Consider the following 17042-nt stretch of genomic DNA (forward strand, 5'->3'; position numbering starts at 1 on the left):
GCAATTGTATTAACAAAGCAGAACTTTTAAAATAAAATCCAAGTGTTTCATATGGCAGTTTTTCTTTTTAGGATGTTAACAAAAAAATAATTAAATTTGAGGAAAATTCAGATATGCACTATATATTTAATTATTCATACCCAATAATCACTCAGTAAGCTTAGAGTAAAGAGAAAAATGTAAACATGAATAATTCACTACTAGAAATATATCCACACATCTGATTGGGACACAACTGATAGGCGTGGAAGTGGAGAAAGTTACTTAAAGAAAGTGGGTGGCTATTATAAACGGTATATGCAAATCTTTTCTTTAATTTTGTTTTGTTTTTTTGTTTTTTTCTATATTTGCAATTTACTTGTTTATCATTTCTAATTAAATTTGGCTTTCATAACATTTTAATATAGTATAGATATGCAGGAGTTTTCCCCTCATCATGGAAGTATGGAACACTCTCATTTGATAAAAAATACTCTGGTTTAGGAGAAGAGGCTTCTTCAATATTCACCACTGAAACAAAGCTAGCTGTCAAGATGACAAAAGTGCTAGTGAAAGAGTTCAAAGATTTAAGCAAAGGGTACCGTGGAAGTTTCTAATTTTACCGACGCGTTTTCACTATTATGAAGCCGACAAAGTGCACAAAAGAAAGAGGGGCAAATGAACTTACTGATATCCACATATCATGCAAAGACTGTCCAAGTCAATGAGTTCTATTTGTTCCATTTCCCACATTCCTACTTTGAGTGTCGAGAGTCATATAGCATGGCATGACAAGGTTTGGAATTGACCTTGTGTCTCCGTGTACCAGATCTGATCTGCTAAATGCCTGAATATGAATCACTGAATTAGAAGGCTACCCCAAAAGTAAATTTAAGTTCCTGGATATATGTAAAGACGTACTACAGAGGAAGATGCCCCATCTATGCATACTTTCTGCAGGATTTTCCCTATCAACTTTATCGGGCAACAATCAGTTGAATTGTTAGGCAATGCTGCAATTCAACTCAAGAACAATCATCAGTTGTTCTATCCTAATGAAATGACGAAAAATAAATCTATGTTTGAAAATGATTTATATTATTTGGTGATGTTTAACACCAACTGATACAACATTCCTTCGAGTGATTATTCAGAACAATTTTGCATTTCAGATCTGACGCAGTCGGAATGATAAACTAGGTTTACCAGCAATAAACCTAAGCAAACGATTCTGGAGTCCACCAGAGATAAAAGAGAATAATCTCAATATATTGATAAAAGATGATAAGATCCTTCTGCAGCCGCTTGCGGCTGCATAAATAAGAGAAAAGTACCCTAGGGCGACTAACAACGAAACCCTAAGGCCCATGGATAAAAACAAAACAAATCCAAAATAAACTAGAAAACCTAAAATAAAAAGAATGTAAAACTAGCCTAAAAATATGAAATCACGAATCGGATAATTAAGACGATACATTTTGGCCTAAATCTGATAGGGCTCACTAAAGTGAGTCTTGAAGATCTCGTCGTTCCCATTCTGGAAAGCTATCATGCGTCTCAAACGGACATTCTGGCCAAAAGTTGGTCAAATCTGATTCAAAATCAAAACCTGACTTTTTGTACGAGTAACTCGAAAGGTCCAAAACCAACTCTTCTTGAATATTCCAGCAGCTAATAACCTCATTACACGTGAGTTACCTATTTTCCAATCACTCTTCTTGATTCTACGCCGCTTCTTTGCTTTTATGGTTTTTTGGCTAAACTGGGCACATTCTCGTCCTACATCATTCTCCTCCACTATGAAAGAACTCGCCCTCGAGTTCATCTTGAATAAAGGACAAGAATAGGTAGACAAACGATCAGCCATCAATCTGATTGGATCATTTACTTAACAAGCCTTGGTAGTCCATCTATTCTTTTAACTTTTACATAACCACTGACCAAGGCTTTACAGGAAGCAAAATCAGGGACATGAACCGTAACTATCCTTAAATCAAAGACCTCCTTTACCATATCCTTTTTTTTGATTCAGATGAATATTAACCAGCGTGCGTATTGTAAGTTATCCTGCTAAGCTCCACACCATATTAAACCATTTCGTCAACAACGTTCTGGATGAGTTGAGACTCAAATCCTGGCTGCAAGTTTAGAAGCATAGAAACATTTAATGAAATGGTATATTTCCATATATGTTTGGAAAGGCAAAGAATACCAACTTTTTGTGTAATGTGCGTGACACACACTAAGAAATGTTAGACTAGTAGGTTAAAGCATCAAACAATGTTAGCATTATCCCGTAGTTCAATGGTCACACTAAGAAATATCTCCAATTACCACTCCTAAATAAGTTTCGTTCTAGAATCAGACGTCCATTTTCAAGGGATGAGAGCAGCTGAGTATGACAGAGAATATTACCACTCATAGATGCGCACCTACTTGTCTATGAACTTTTGATCTTTCAATTTATGTTATATCTCAAACCATAAGGTCCATAATTTCAAAGAGTAATATGGATCTTCAATCAATCCTATAGAATTAATTCAAAATCTGCAAAGGATCAGAGTACTAGAGTTATATCACTGATGAAAACACTATCAATACAGTTGATCGGGCTGCCACAACATTGCAGCTTTCTCCTCTATCTGCAGTGACTGCAAAGAATACCTCCTTTCATTAGCATTATGACTTCAATGATAGCCACACAAATTTAAATCCTCAAAATTGAAGAGAAAGAGGCAGAAATTAGTATGGTGATGGCAACTTTTACAATAGAGACACAATCGCTAATTAATGATTCAGACAATGGCACGACCCTATAATGGCAGCTTCAAGAATAAAAGGTGGTTTCAGTAATCATGGTTCATCCATTACTGTCTCATGTCAACTCTGTCTTAAGCATGGTTCATAAAACGTCACCTTTTCCAAAAGACACAACCTAGCAATTATGCATATTCAAGCACAGTTGAATGCGAAAATATGCTGTGCACGAGCACGTGTAAAGAGGCTAATCAGTATTATTTAAGCAAACAAGGCCCTGGAGGTTAAATTTTCAATAATCCTCATATGCCTTGGGAGATATAAGGAAAGGTCTCCCCTTTCTACGACTCTAAATTCCTGATCTCTAAGCTGCCATAATTAGAATGAAAGCAGGCTATGCTTAACTGCAGCACAAGGCACTTGGAAGCGGGTTAGAAATATCACAAACTGAGCTATATAAATTAATTCCAATCTTTCCATTGCAGAGTACCTTGCAGCTGTCTTTACTAGGGGTTTGCCCTGCTCTCAGCTTCATTCTCTTATTGCCAACCTGCAGCTAGGTCCTCTACCTAAAGGTTGAGGGGGGAAGTTACAGTATAGGATGCTTAACTGAGTCAGTGTAACTATGGTTGCTGTCTATAATTAGTTATCAGTAACTATGACTATGCTTACTGTCTAATCTAAAACATACGCGTCATCATGTGTGGCTCAAATGTATTGGATTGGATGCTGACATGCATGAACCCCAGAAGTGGATGAATTGAGTGATCAATCGATGCCTTATACATGTCAAATTTGTTTTCGCAAAGGATTATCTTAAACATGACGGCCATGGATTGCTCTTTAAAAGTTGCGGAGTCCAGCTGGTTAATATAGGCGGGGATGCTGATGAAGATGAACATAATGATCATGGACTCGGGGAAAACTTGGAAGATGCATGAGTAGTACTGCTGCACCTTTTATAACGAAGATGACGAAGAAGATGAGTTCTTCAGCTTACATTCTGAAGAAAATGATGATTTAAACGATGAAGACCTCATGGAATGACTGACCCGAATGGGAGATCAATAAGATTGTTTTAGAATGTGATCGTGTACGTCATACTTCCATTCCATTGGTGGTTTGCAGGTAAAACTCTAGATTTTAACTATTGATTGTTCCTTATGAGTAATGCTATATATATATATATATATATATATATATATATATATATTGTGGTTAAATTACTAGGATCTGTCCTCTTTCCTGAATCCAATATTTGTTTTGCCGATTAATGACATTTTTGTTTTTGCTTTGTTATAGAAGCCTTTTCTTTTGCAAAAGTCTTGAAGGAGGCTGGCAGTACTAGTTGAGTCGTCATGTGGCGGACAATTCAACTGTCGTAGTTCGTGGACAACTCAACTTTAGTCTTTTTCGTCATTTAATTTGTTGGACGTTTACTTTTGGCCCCTGCATATTTTTTGAGCTTCATGTAAAGCATTTGAAACTTTGCATGATGAAATGAAAGTTGGCATGGTGATGAGTTCTCTTCAGATATAGTGTTAAGAGCGTTTCATATATGCAAGATTTTCTCACACTCCATGTTTTCTTTTTTTGATATCTCAACATCACATTTTTACAATCTACATTATAAAAGACAAAACTTAAGATACTAAGGAAAAAAACATGATTTATTCAAAAACAAAAAAAACATGAAATGGGGATTGTAAAATGGAGAATGTGAATTTCATTATTTCACTTCCCTTTATCTTTTCTCCCAGGTTAATATGAAATATTTTAGTTCAATTACTTGCCTTACAACCAATGGCGGATCAAGGAAACAAAATGGGGGTGGGCTAATTTAAGGCTCATATATTTTATTTTATTTTATTGATAATGCTTCCAAGAATTTTGAGAATAAAATTTAGAAGAAATTTTAAAGAAATGCTAACATAAAATATTGTCATAGAATAATAGGAGGAAGAAGAAAATAGGGAAAGAGCAAAAGAATAGGCATGATTTGCAAGATTTGCCTTTAAGGGAGTCGGTGCAAGATTTGCCTTTTAAGGGAAGAAATTTAAAGAAGGGTTTTTTCCCGTATACCCAAAAAGTTTCTGTATTTTGCCCAACTGCCCAACACTCTTGTATTACACTATTACTTTTGAAAAAGACTAATAAGGATAGGTCTTTTCAAGATAATGTCTTTTGTATCCTATGTTGACCCGTGGTCTTAACAATAATATTCGACCAAAAAAAACTTTGCTTTAAACGACAAAAATAAAAACAAGACTAGCCTACAACAAGCCTAAGTTTTTCACCTAACGGTTACTTTAACAGGCGGAATCACTGCTGCTTGTCCTAATTTTTGGTTGTTTTAAAACTGATTTTTTTCAGGTGAATAGTACAATTAGAACCTTGGATTTCTACAGGATGCATGCATCTAGATAGTGAAACATAATGAAACATAGTGACAAATATAATTAAGGAAACGTAATGACAACTTATATTTGTTGAAGAAGTGGGTGAGCAACCATCTGAATTCATCTTATTCAAATATACATACATGTTAAACATTCAGAGCCTCATTCTCAGGTAGAACAGCACAAAAGGCTGTTTAGCTATCCATAAGAATGAGAATAGATGCTTACTTGTAAAGAAAGCACACTACTTCACACTTTAGACAGGAAGAGAAGCACACTGCTAAACTATTTGAGAGAAGACTCTTCTGCTCAATTTTTTTTTCTTCTATTTTTGAATGCCTAACAACTGAAACTAAGGATCCATATATAGGGAGCGGAACTCAAACCAGAATTCAAAACATAACAATGTACAGAAAAACTCCGTGACCCTTCAGCTTTTCTGAGTGCTCCTGATGATGGAGGTCGGACGGGAAAGCAAAAAGGTATTTGGTGAAGTGTCTTTTTCTTAACTTTTGAAAAAGCAAAAGTAGCTTTAGAAAAGTCTACAGTTGCAAGTTTGGTGCTTATTCTTCACCTGTAGCTTCACATGTTCTCGTCTGTTTCAGAATTGTGGTCAAAGACAAAGGAGTTGTTGTCTGCCTGGGCTATACGAGTGGTCGTGGCATTATCTTCGACATCTGTATCAACATACATCTTGTAGTGGTTGTCTGTTTCAAGTCTTTCCACCCACTGTAAGCATGCCAGTGTCGAATCTATCTCTTTTCTGGTAAGAGATAGGAACAGGTCACTGCTGACTACGTCAGGATGATCGTAAGCAGTGATAATAGTTTTTTCTCTTGCTGCCAGGAAGGTATTGTTGATATCTTCAGAGATGATCTTTTTGATATATTCTAGAGTCATGGCTTTCATCCATGGGATGCTTGAGTTTGGCTGGCCATTATATCCAACACAGGTAGGCTGAAGATATTTCCTTTGAATAATTCTCACATAATGATATGGAGAAATATACTCAACCTCACCGTTTGCTTTCTGGATCCATTTTGGAGGAGTGGATCTGAACTTCAGACGAAGCATGCAGTCATTTTTTCTAATATTTTTGACTGTGTTGACAATGATTGAGGGCAAGCCTTTGAGATCATCATTAGTTTTAGTCCACAGATTATGGACAAAACCATTTTCAACAAGCCAGAGCTTGTGTTCTTGAGGATGTTCACTCTGAACATTAACTAAGTATCTTCCAACATATGGTCTTGCAATAATGAAGAGAGTTGGAGGAATACAGTCCTCAGAATTATGACTTCCTATCAGACTATGGAATTCATGCCAGTCTGATTCTTTGAGTGCTATGATAGGGACCCTAGCACTTTCTGGATCTTCTAGGAAGTGAATTTTTTCTTTTCTAACAACACTCTGCTGTGTATGAAGTTCTTCAAACTGTGGTCTGGCATTTTCATAGAGTTCGTCAGCAAGTGCAAAGAGAGCTGGGAACATTAGACCACTGCTTCTTTCCTGAAAAGCAAATAGGAGATTATCCAGAATTGCCTTCTGGTGGTAAGCTAGTCTCCTGCCAGTTCTGAACACAGGAGCATCAAATGTTTGAAGTTCATAATTAAAAACATTTATTACTCCAGTTGGAGTAGGTTTGCTTTTTGGCAAAGCAACAGCCGTCAACGGTCTTGATGAGCCTTTACCGTCTGCCGTTTGAGACGGGCTAGCCAATCCTTTACCCTGCGATTGATCAGTTGTAGCTAGTCCTTTTGGACCTAGCAGAAATCTTTTGAGGATTTTTTCTTTAGGATCCTTAGCAGGTTCATGTTCTTTCCCAGACCTTCTGCTTCTGGGATTGCGACCTTCGTCGTCATCTTTTCGGTTGAACATTGCCATTTCTCTGGTTAGGGTGTCTGGAAGATAGTTCTTGTTTCCTGCAATTAATTTGACATTATAATCATATTTGTTAAGAAATAATTGCCAGTTTGCTAATCTTCCTCTATCAGCAACTTTATCAAGTTTAAAATATTTGAAATTCTTTACTCTAGCACAATCGGTGCGGACAGTAAAGGGTTTTCTAAGAAAAGCTGGAGAATTTAAAATCGTTTTCTTGACAGCCAAAATTTCTTTTTCCCCTGTGGGATAATTTAGTTCTGCAAGGCGGAACTTGCCACTACAAAATTTACAGATATTTTCAATGTTAGTTCCAGGCGATTTTGCCAGAACAACACCAGACCAGTAATTATCACTCGCATCTGTTTGGAGGATAATTTCATCATTTTCTTCTGGTTGTTGTAGAGGAGGGAAGTTTTTGCAGAGATTTTTTAGCTGCTTCACAATTTTTTCATCATCTTCTGTGAAGTTCCATTTTCTTTTGGAACTTGTCTTAGGAGATAACATTGCTGTTAACCCTGAGATTTTGGGAATGAAATCTCTCCCATAATTTATGACACCAAGGAATCTCTCTAGACTCTTAGCATCATGAATTCTATCTGGGAATTTCCAGATCTTCTCAAGGATATGAGGTTGAAGTTTTATCACTCCATTTTTGATATTTATTCCTAGGAATTCAACTTCATCAAGGATAAAGAAGATTTTCTTTTCTCCTAGGATAATTCCATGCTGAACTATCAGATTTACAACCTCGTGGAGGTGTTTCATGTGTTCTTCTCTGTTTTTGGAGAAGACTAGAATGTCATCTATGTAGAATGCTGGAGCATGATGAGGGCTAGTGGAAGGTCGAATTAATCTCTTGTTCAGGAGATCTTTAAGACTTTAATATCATTTTTGAATTCTTTCTGATCTTCCTCTTTGTACTAAAGAATGGCTTTGACATGGCAGATAGCATTCATGTCATGTAATCTTAATTCACAGACCACTGGGTCTTTTTCCCAAAACTTTTGAGGGTCTGCATCGATGTTCTGCTCGAGTAGTTTCTTGATTTTGTCAAGAGTGAGAATTTTCTGAGACTCAAGCTTATTCTGGAAGTGCTTGAGGTTATGCTCATTGATGAAACTAGCTTCTTCATCTTCACTAGTTTCTTCTTCAGAAGAAGAAGATTCTTCAACAAGTAGTTCTTCTTGTTGTTTGATTTGGAGTATGGTTTCAAATTTGGGTTTGTAGGGGGTAAGATCACCACTATTCTGTTGCAATCTCTGATATTGTGTAGCAAAGTTAGGACCTACTACACTTTTGGCTTGAATAAGCCGATCTGCCCAGAACACCCGTTCTCCTTTTCGGAAGCCTATCGCTTCTTCATCTTGGATGAATCTCTGTTGGAGAATAAAATCATTTCTCAACAAGAAATCTGATCCTTGGCCTTCAGATTGCCAAACATTGTGGATGATAAATGTTCCTCCACCAATGGTGATATGAACATTTTTTGCTACTTTGTTCATTGTATTATTGTAAGGTGGCTTCCATCAAAGGTAACACCCGTAGCAGTTCTTTTCTTATCTTCTTTCCAGAGTTCTTCTGGAATTGCAAATCTTTTTGCAACAGTGAATCCTGATCCATTATCTACAAGTGCATGTAGATGATATTTCTTGTGATCAGGGAATTTTAGCCCAATCTCTATGTAGTTGCTGTATCTACTAGTAGAGACGACTTTCGCTTGTTGAAGCTCATTTTCCTGAGCTTGTTCCTGTGGTATGAATGGTTTGCATTCTTCTGGAACAATTTCTGGTGTTTCTACCAGTTTTATATTTTCATCGATTTTTTCTTCATCGATTTTTTCTTCCTTGGTTTTTGAGGAAGGTTGTTCCATAATTTCTTGGAACAAAGGTTCTACTTTTTTCTCTTGTTGTTTAGAGAAATATTCTTCATATTCTTGTTCTACCAATTGGCTGATAAAGCCATCCTTGGTTTTTCTTCTAGCTTCAGCTATGAAGCATTCTTTGTGATAAGTCTTTTTTGACTTTTCACAGAACATAGGAAGCCCATTCTTTTCATGACATAGCAGTAGTCACAAATGAATGTACCAAGGTTCACCTGATAAGAAGACGTTATTGATTCCGTCTTACTTTCTTCCCAATTTTTGACATGTAAGATATTCATCTGTCTTGATTCTAAGTATTCGACTTCAGAATCTGTTTCAGAGTCAGATGATTATTCTTCTTCAGACTAGGCAGAATAGACTGACTTGTCATCTTCTTCATCATCAGAATATGCTATTTCGTAGCCTTTCGTATTTACTGTTTCTACTATGGGCTCATATTCCTCAAATAGAGCTTTAGTAAATCTTTTACTCTTTTCTGGGCATTCATTGGCATAGTGCCCTTCAGCTTTACATAACCAACATCTGCAAGGTTTCTTGCTTGGTTGTTTATGGCTGACTTGGTGATTCTTCTTTTTCTTGAAGAATTTCTTTTTAGGATCTTCCTCCTGTTGTTTTTTGAAATTGGAACTTTTCTTGAATTTCCAATCTTTTTTCTTATTACTCTTTTTGAATTTTTTAGAGTAATTTTTTTCTTTTTTTCTTCTGTGGAATTTGGATTCATGACATCCCCAGTTGGTTGGCATATCCAGTATTCCGTAACAGAAATTTTCAACTTCTTTGAGTTGTTTCTTAGCCATCTTTGCTCTAAGATTGGCTTTACACTGTTCTTTCAGTAATTGCCTGATTCTGTCGGCAATTCCTCCAACTGAAAATCTTTCAATTGGTGTTTCAGCTATGCTTTCTCTCACAGCTATCCTCCATGGTTCAGGGAGTTTCCTGTGCAATAGGTTGACTAGATCAGTATTCTCTAGTTCACCAATCATGCAGTAATATTCTTGAAATTCATTCAAGTATTCTTCAAAATATCTCATGTCACAGATTTTGAGAGCATAGATATTTGATTTGGCCGTTTCTTTAGCCTTTTCACTCAGATTTGAAAGATCTCCACAGAACTGATCGTACAGGGGTACTGCAAAATCATACGGAGATTTTGAATTTTTGATTTCTTCTAGCCATTCTTTTCCTCTGGCCGTCTCTTTGAAAGAGAAATAATACTTTTTTGCTACTCCAGTGAGAGTAGTTTCAAAGTACATCTGAAGATCAAGAGCTTCAAACTTTCCATGGGTAAGAGCAGAGGCCATCATCAGGCTGTCTACCCATTGGTCAAGAGTTTTTCTCTTGTCTAGAGCTTTGTCTAGATCTAGCCAGATACCATAATTGGAAATTGGTACTCTGGGTATCTTGTCCTCTGGGACAAATGTTTGAGAATTTCTTTCTCCATTTCTACCTGTAGGGGCTTTCTGTACAGGGAGTTTTAGTTTTCCCTTTTCTCTAATGATGAAAGTTTTGGAGCTCTCTCCTTCTTCCATTTCAATAGCTTGATAGGGAAGGAGTTTTCTTTCCTTTCCTGGATTGAAAATTTTCATTTCTTCGATTAGTTTTTCTAATCGTTCAGGATTTTCGCAGAATTCTGCTTCTTCATAGAGATCATAGAGCTTTTGTGCTCTAAGAATTTTTACTGGTCTATTTAGATCAGCTTCTAATTCTTCTTCAGTGATGGACTCTGATGGTTCTTCAGAGTTTTGTGTACCACTAACACTAGCCTCTCTAGTGCTGTAGCTTCTTCTGAGAAGATTTTTGTTTATCCTAATATTCTCAGGACAGACATCACTTTTTCTGTGATTGTCAAAATTTAGACTGATTTCTCCAGTCTTTCTGCTTTCATAAATTTTAGCTTTTTCACTTTCTGCTGGTAGCTTTGGACCTGAAAGTTTCCATTCAATAGGAAAAGTTACTTCATTCCAAGTAACCTTATGAAGCTGTTGCGAATGGTTCTTCTGACTGGTGAGGAATCCAGTAGTAAGACCAGGGATATTTGATATCCTTGTCTTTGGCTCTACTGTGGTACTCATCAGTTTGTAATATATTCTGTATACTATTGCGAGTTCTTGCATATCATTTTTCATAGATATGCTATCTGTCTTGACTCTCAGTCTTAGACAGTGAGCTGCATCCTTCAAGCTGGTTGAGAAATTTAGAAAGCAGTTGAAGTAAGCCACTTGATTGCATAGGGATGCTTCGAGTGTTCCCAATAGACTAGCTTGAAAGTCTGTCAGTCTATTGTCTTGTAGGACAAATAAAACTGAACAGTTTATGCCTTCTCGAGCCAGTAATTTTATGCCTACTTGGACTGCTCCAATATGCATAAATTGATAATTTTTTGACTGTGCTCGGGCAACTTCTTCAGGAGTGATCAAGAGAAGATCAGTTTCTCCTGTAGTGGAGGGGGTTGTAAATTCCAATAGTTTGAAATGGTGGCTATCCAACAGATCAAACTTTCCCCTTTTGTAGATTTGTTTAAAATCTAACTTTGGAATTGCGGAGTTTTTTACCTCCTGTTCAATGTCGTTGAATTCGAATTCTTCAGCATTTAGGAGTTGTACTCCTTTCTTTTTCCCGAAGATGCTCATCATTTTGACATCTCGAATTTCTTTCGGATTTTCATACCGAATACTAGTAGAACTAGTTGATGGATCCAGAAAAATCATGTTTGGAACAGGATTCTTTTCCGGTCTTTCTAATGGTTTGAACCCATTAGCTTTCTTTGTTTTTACTGTAGGCACTTTCTTGTCCTTCAGTATATTTTTCATAGAATCCAGCGTTTTTTGCTGTTCATTGATTTTTCTACTAACACTTGTTAGCCTTTCTTCTTCCGTTTTTGGAAGTTCCTTGATATAATCCAGTTTGTTTTCCAATTTTTCCAATTGGTGGATTATAACAGGTATTTTTTTCTAGATGATCTTGATATCTAGATATTTATTTCTGCAGATTCTGATATTTTTCATCAGAAGATTTTAATAGAGAATTCAGTCTCTCTATTATCAAATCAGAGATTGTCCCCATTGGGGATTCCCCTGCTGAGCCTTTTATAAGCTCTGATACCAGTTGTTTGCGGATCTAACCAATGCTCAAATAATCAAGAGGTTTTTGTTCCTCTTTGAGAGTATATAAGAGATTTTCAATATCCTGCTCAACTTTATAGATCCTAGTTTGGATACTAAAGATGAGATCCCAGTAATTAGGGGTTTCTCTTTTCAGACTGTTTCTATAGTCTTTCAATTTTCTCAATTTTTCTCTTTCTTTCTTCAATTCTTTTGTAGTATTATGACAAATAACATTTAACTCAAGTCTGTCAACTATCGAAATTATGAATAGTAAACCGTACTGTTCTCCTTTGAAATAGAGGATGATTGTAACATCTGCATATATATTTAAACAGGTAAAAGTCTGATGGACCCACCACGTTTCAACAAATCATTTGTTAAGTAAACAAAGAAAGAGACCGTAAAAAAAACAAACTGAAAAAGACAATAAAGAAGGGTACTACCGGTAGGAAAACTGCTAAGATGGGTAGGGAGGAAGAAAAGGGAAACAAGGTTGTGTAAGGAGGATGAAAAATAAGACATTGGGGTGTATGAGAAGTATTTTCATGGATCAGGGGTGTATGAGCATTAATCCTTTAAGGAAATACTAATAGAAAATGTACATTTAAAAAAAAAATAAAATCAAACCTTAAGGAAGAGCAAAATAACACCGAAACTTTGCCAACTAAATCAAAATTACTTTTATCAAATTTTTTTTTTGGAAATGATACTTTTATGAATAACTAGCATTCCTCTATATATGCTTCACATGTGTCCAAGTTTTTTATTTATTTTTTATTTAAAGAAAATAAAAAAGAAAAGATAATGGAAGAAAAACAGTTATTGCATAGAGGGAAGTAAAAATGGCTAGTGAAATTTTATTTTGTTTTTTCTCTTAATAAAAATCATATTTTGTAATTGTCATAATTGTCTTTATGACTAAACTAGTTATCAAAATTTTTTAATCTTTTAAGGTCATTTCTTTCAAAAATTTTTGGATGTGGTCACCGATAAAATTGTTTGATCGACGTCAAAGGATGTGGTGCCGTTTCAAATTAAGAAACAATAGTAATGTTCATATGGTCAATAACTAACCAAAGAAACTATGCTCAATCACAATTGTATGTAAATTTAACTGATTGAAAACATAACAACTAAACTTGAAAAATAATTCTTTTCACCACTGGCTTTACATCCAAATGTAGTTAAAGCATGATTTTCTTGATCAGTTACTGACCGAGTGAACAGGCTTGCGTGAAATAAAAGGAAAGCGGATTGTATTACGATAAAATATACAGGGAGTCGTTTTACAGTAAGTGGGCTTTTTCTATCACAGCCCGTTTATGTAAAATCCAGATTGTTTTCTTTTGTAAAATCATAATCGTCCTAATATCCAGAGTCTGAAAACAGATTGATCACTCTGTCTCGAATTCTTTCAATCTCAGAATTCTACTAATACTCAAGAAGAAGAAGAACGAAGGGACGTCGTAATGGCGTTGAAGTTTCTGAACAAGAAGGGGTGGCACACGGGGAGCCTCCGGAACATAGAGAACGTGTGGAAGGCGGAGCAGAAGCACGCCGCCGAAGAGAAGAAGCTCGACGAGCTCCGCAAACAGATCGTCGAAGAAAGAGAACGCTCCGAGTTCCGTGAGCTCCAGGAGCAAGCCGGCCTCGTCCCGTAAGTCCTTCCATTCTCCTCTCTCTGTCTTCTCTTCTTTCTAATCAATCACCGATTTAGGGTTAGGGTTTTGGTTTTTAGGTTTTCTGAATTCCCGGATTAATAATCTTGAAATTGATTTGGTCTCGCAGCAAGCAAGAACGATTGGAGTTCCTCTACGATTCCGGATTGGCCGTAGGGCGCCCTGGCGGCTCTGATAATTTCAAGGAAGCCTTCACCAAAGCTGAAGAACCGTCTTCTTCCTCCGCCGCTGCCGCTGCCACCGCTAAGGTGTTTATACTCTTTTATGTTTCTGATTGTACGCATTAATAGGTATAAATTTTGATGAAAGTTTTTGCGAGGTTTTGATGGTTTGTTTATCTCTGACTTCAGGAGGCATCATCATCTGCGCCGGGGGCTCTGTTCGCAGCAGACAAGCCTCAGTCTGCCAATGATGCATGGAGGAAGCTTCACTCGGATCCTTTGCTTATGATTAAGCAGCGAGAGCAGGAAGCCCTCTCTCGGATCAAGAACAATCCTGTCCAGATGGCTATGATTCGCAAACAAGTGAGTTTTCTTCTTTCTTCTCTATTCTCATGGATATTGTTATAAGATATTTGATACATTTGCTTGATTTCTTTGAAAATGCTTAGACATTTCAGCTCCAATGTGGGTTTAGTGTGATGAGATAGGTTTAGACAGCAAATTAGCTATGTATAAATCCTTGATCTTGCAAGAATCTGCAGATGTATAAATCCTTCGTAGATAAACAGATGTAGTCAGCAGCACTGCATTTGTGTACTGCAGAGATCGTAGGGTCTTCAAAGAAAGAGAAAGGATTTGGGAATGCTGATATCTGATATGTGGAATGAAGGGTTAAAACTAAGTGATGTTGTGCCTTTGGCTTGGTTAGACAAGACTAGGTACTTATTACAGAAGCATACAGCTAAGTCTGTTTTTCGTAGGAAGACCTTTTGATCACCATGCCCATGGTAATTCTATCAAGGTTTTCTGTTTCTAGTTTTCCTTTGGAAAGTAAGTAAGTTCTTCTAGCAGGGCTAATTTTACTTTATTCACCTTCAGCTGCTTAGTTTATACCCTTGCATGACAAGAACAGCCTATTACTATGGGCATGTTTGGATCTTTTGATTCTTTACTTACAAGGTTTTAGTCAATGTGGTGATTAGTTTGATATCTTTATAACATTCTTTCAATTATTTGAAATAATTGATTGAAATGGATGGGATATATTACTGAAGGGAAATGTTCAGTGTGCAATAATCTAATCTTTGTATATCTTTAACCAGGTTGAAGCAAAGAAGCCTAAGGAAAAAGAGCGTGACAAGAAGGAACATCGGAAGAAACACCGTAAAGATTCTTCAAAGCACCGGAAGCAAACGTCTGATTCAGAAGATGACACAGCTGATATGGAAAGGAGGAAGAATAGTCATCGTAAGGCATCAAAATATGTTAAGCATTCAGAAGCAGAGGATGAACCACATGAAAAAGCACATCGAAGTGAGAAGAACCATGTTAAGCAGTCAAATGTTGAAGATGAATCACGTTATAGAGCACGCCAAAGTGGGAAAACCCATGCTAAGTATTCAGATTCTGAAGATGAATTGCGTAGCAAAGCACGTAGTAGTGATAAAAACCATTTTAGGCATTCAGATTTGGAGGATACATCACGTAACAGAGCACGTCGAAGTGAGAAGAACCGTGTTAAGCATTCAGATTCAGAAGATGAGCTACATTACAGAAGAAGTCGAAGTGAGAAGAACCGTGGCAAGCATTCAGATTCAGAAGATGAGCTACATAACAGAAGAAGTCGAAGTGAGAGAAACCGTGGTAAGCATGCAGATTCAGAAGATGAACTACATAACAGAACAAGTCGAAGTGAGAAGAAGCATGTCAAGCATTCAGATTCAGAAGACGGGCTACATAACAGAGCACGTCGAAGTGAGACAGATCATGCCATAACAAGGGCAAAAGACGACGGTCAAGGTATTGTCAAGGGAAGACATGAAAATTCAGAACAAGAAAACTATTCCATGAGAGGTAGAAATGAATCCCACAACAAGCGTCGGTTTGTTCCACCTAAACTTTCAGAAGAAGAAAGAGCTGCTAGGCTAAAGGAGATGCAGATGGATGCTGAGTTGCATGAAGAACAAAGATGGAAACGTTTGAAGAAGGCTGACGAGAATGATGCACGAGAAGCTACCCAAGCTATCAGATCTGGCGGTAAGAATTTCTTGGATGCTGTTAAAACTAGTGTTTATGGTTCTGGGAAGGGAGGAAGCTCAACAATAGAGGAGAGTGTCCGTCGCAGAACACATTATTTGCAGGGCAGGTCTGAAGCAAGTGAAAGCAATGCATTTCGACGGTAATGCCATTGCATTCTGTTGTTTTATCCTGTTACAGTGATTCTAGCTGTTTGCTTTCCTTTGTTCTACATAATTTACAGACCAATAGTTGATGCTTCTCCATGTGTAATGATAACTGAATGTAACCCTGGTTATCAATCTATTTGAAAAATCATTGTTATTTCCTTTGATCTGCTCTTGCAACCCTGGTTATCAATACAGTCAATTTCACTTCACTCTCATATACGCTTCTGCGATTGTATATGATATATGTTTTCTGTGTGCATGATCTTGGATTATGTTTTGATATTGGTTTCAAGAGTAGGACTTTTTATCATTTTAGTATCTGATACGGAAACCATTCCGATTCTGTGGAGTTCTATTGCTCTCATGAAAGGTTGTTGTACGCACTACTATTATTATTATTATTATTTTTTTTTTTTTTTTGAGGGCATAAAGTAAATTCTTAGCAAATGGATTTTTACATGTAATTGTAAAGGCACAAAGCTGTTGCTATTTTGCACAAGGTACAGATCAGTTTGTGTTTATTATCACAAATTTGGAAGTTGGGAATTGGTCTGTCTAAGTGGAATAGAATACCACATCTTTTGGCCACACTGACTTGTTATGGTCTTGACAAACAATGGCTGACCGGGTTCTGAACCAGCTACTTGGGGTGCAGTGACATCTCAAGGGAGATGAAGAAGTTTTACTTCCCCTCGTATCCCTCTAGTTGTGCCCGTTGTTTATCTATTTGCTTCTCTCATTTTGCTCTGGCGATTGAATGTTTGGTTTCCCAATCCGTTGGCCAAAGGCCCGAACAAGTTTATTGATAGTTAGCTTAGCATCAATTTGCCCATTTTTTACGAGTTTGCAATGCTAAATTTGCACTAATTAGGGATAACTTCCTTTACTTTTTGGTAAATGAATACTTGATTAAAAGCTTTTTGGACTTCTTTTTTCTTTCTGTTTGTTCACTTCATGGAGAAAACTAAGCCTTCAGATGTTGCATCAATTTGCCAGTTCTTACACTAGTTC

General features: G+C 36.8%; 1 protein-coding gene across 1 annotated transcript; it reads left to right on the plus strand.

The window, feature by feature from the left end:
* Window positions 1-13341: 13341 nt before the first annotated feature.
* On the plus strand, window positions 13342-16195 carry LOC112197219 (pre-mRNA-splicing factor CWC25 homolog). Its single transcript, XM_024337822.2, has 4 exons — window positions 13342-13662; window positions 13794-13932; window positions 14035-14208; window positions 14949-16195. The coding sequence occupies exons 1-4, from the start codon at window positions 13475-13477 to the stop codon at window positions 16026-16028; spliced, it is 1581 nt and encodes a 526-aa protein (XP_024193590.1). The 5' UTR covers window positions 13342-13474; the 3' UTR covers window positions 16029-16195.
* Window positions 16196-17042: the final 847 nt, after the last annotated feature.

The sequence above is a fragment of the Rosa chinensis genome, chromosome 4 (assembly GCF_002994745.2).
Source record: "Rosa chinensis cultivar Old Blush chromosome 4, RchiOBHm-V2, whole genome shotgun sequence".
Classification (NCBI taxonomy): domain Eukaryota; kingdom Viridiplantae; phylum Streptophyta; class Magnoliopsida; order Rosales; family Rosaceae; genus Rosa; species Rosa chinensis.

Bases quoted from the DNA above. Each gene is read 5' to 3' on its own strand.
- LOC112197219 (XM_024337822.2), top strand. From the start codon at position 13,475: ATGGCGTTGAAGTTTCTGAACAAGAAGGGGTGGCACACGGGGAGCCTC. The intron at 13,663-13,793 runs GTAAGTCCTTCC...TTGGTCTCGCAG, and splicing joins GAGCAAGCCGGCCTCGTCCC to CAAGCAAGAACGATTGGAGT. The intron at 14,209-14,948 runs GTGAGTTTTCTT...ATCTTTAACCAG, and splicing joins TGGCTATGATTCGCAAACAA to GTTGAAGCAAAGAAGCCTAA.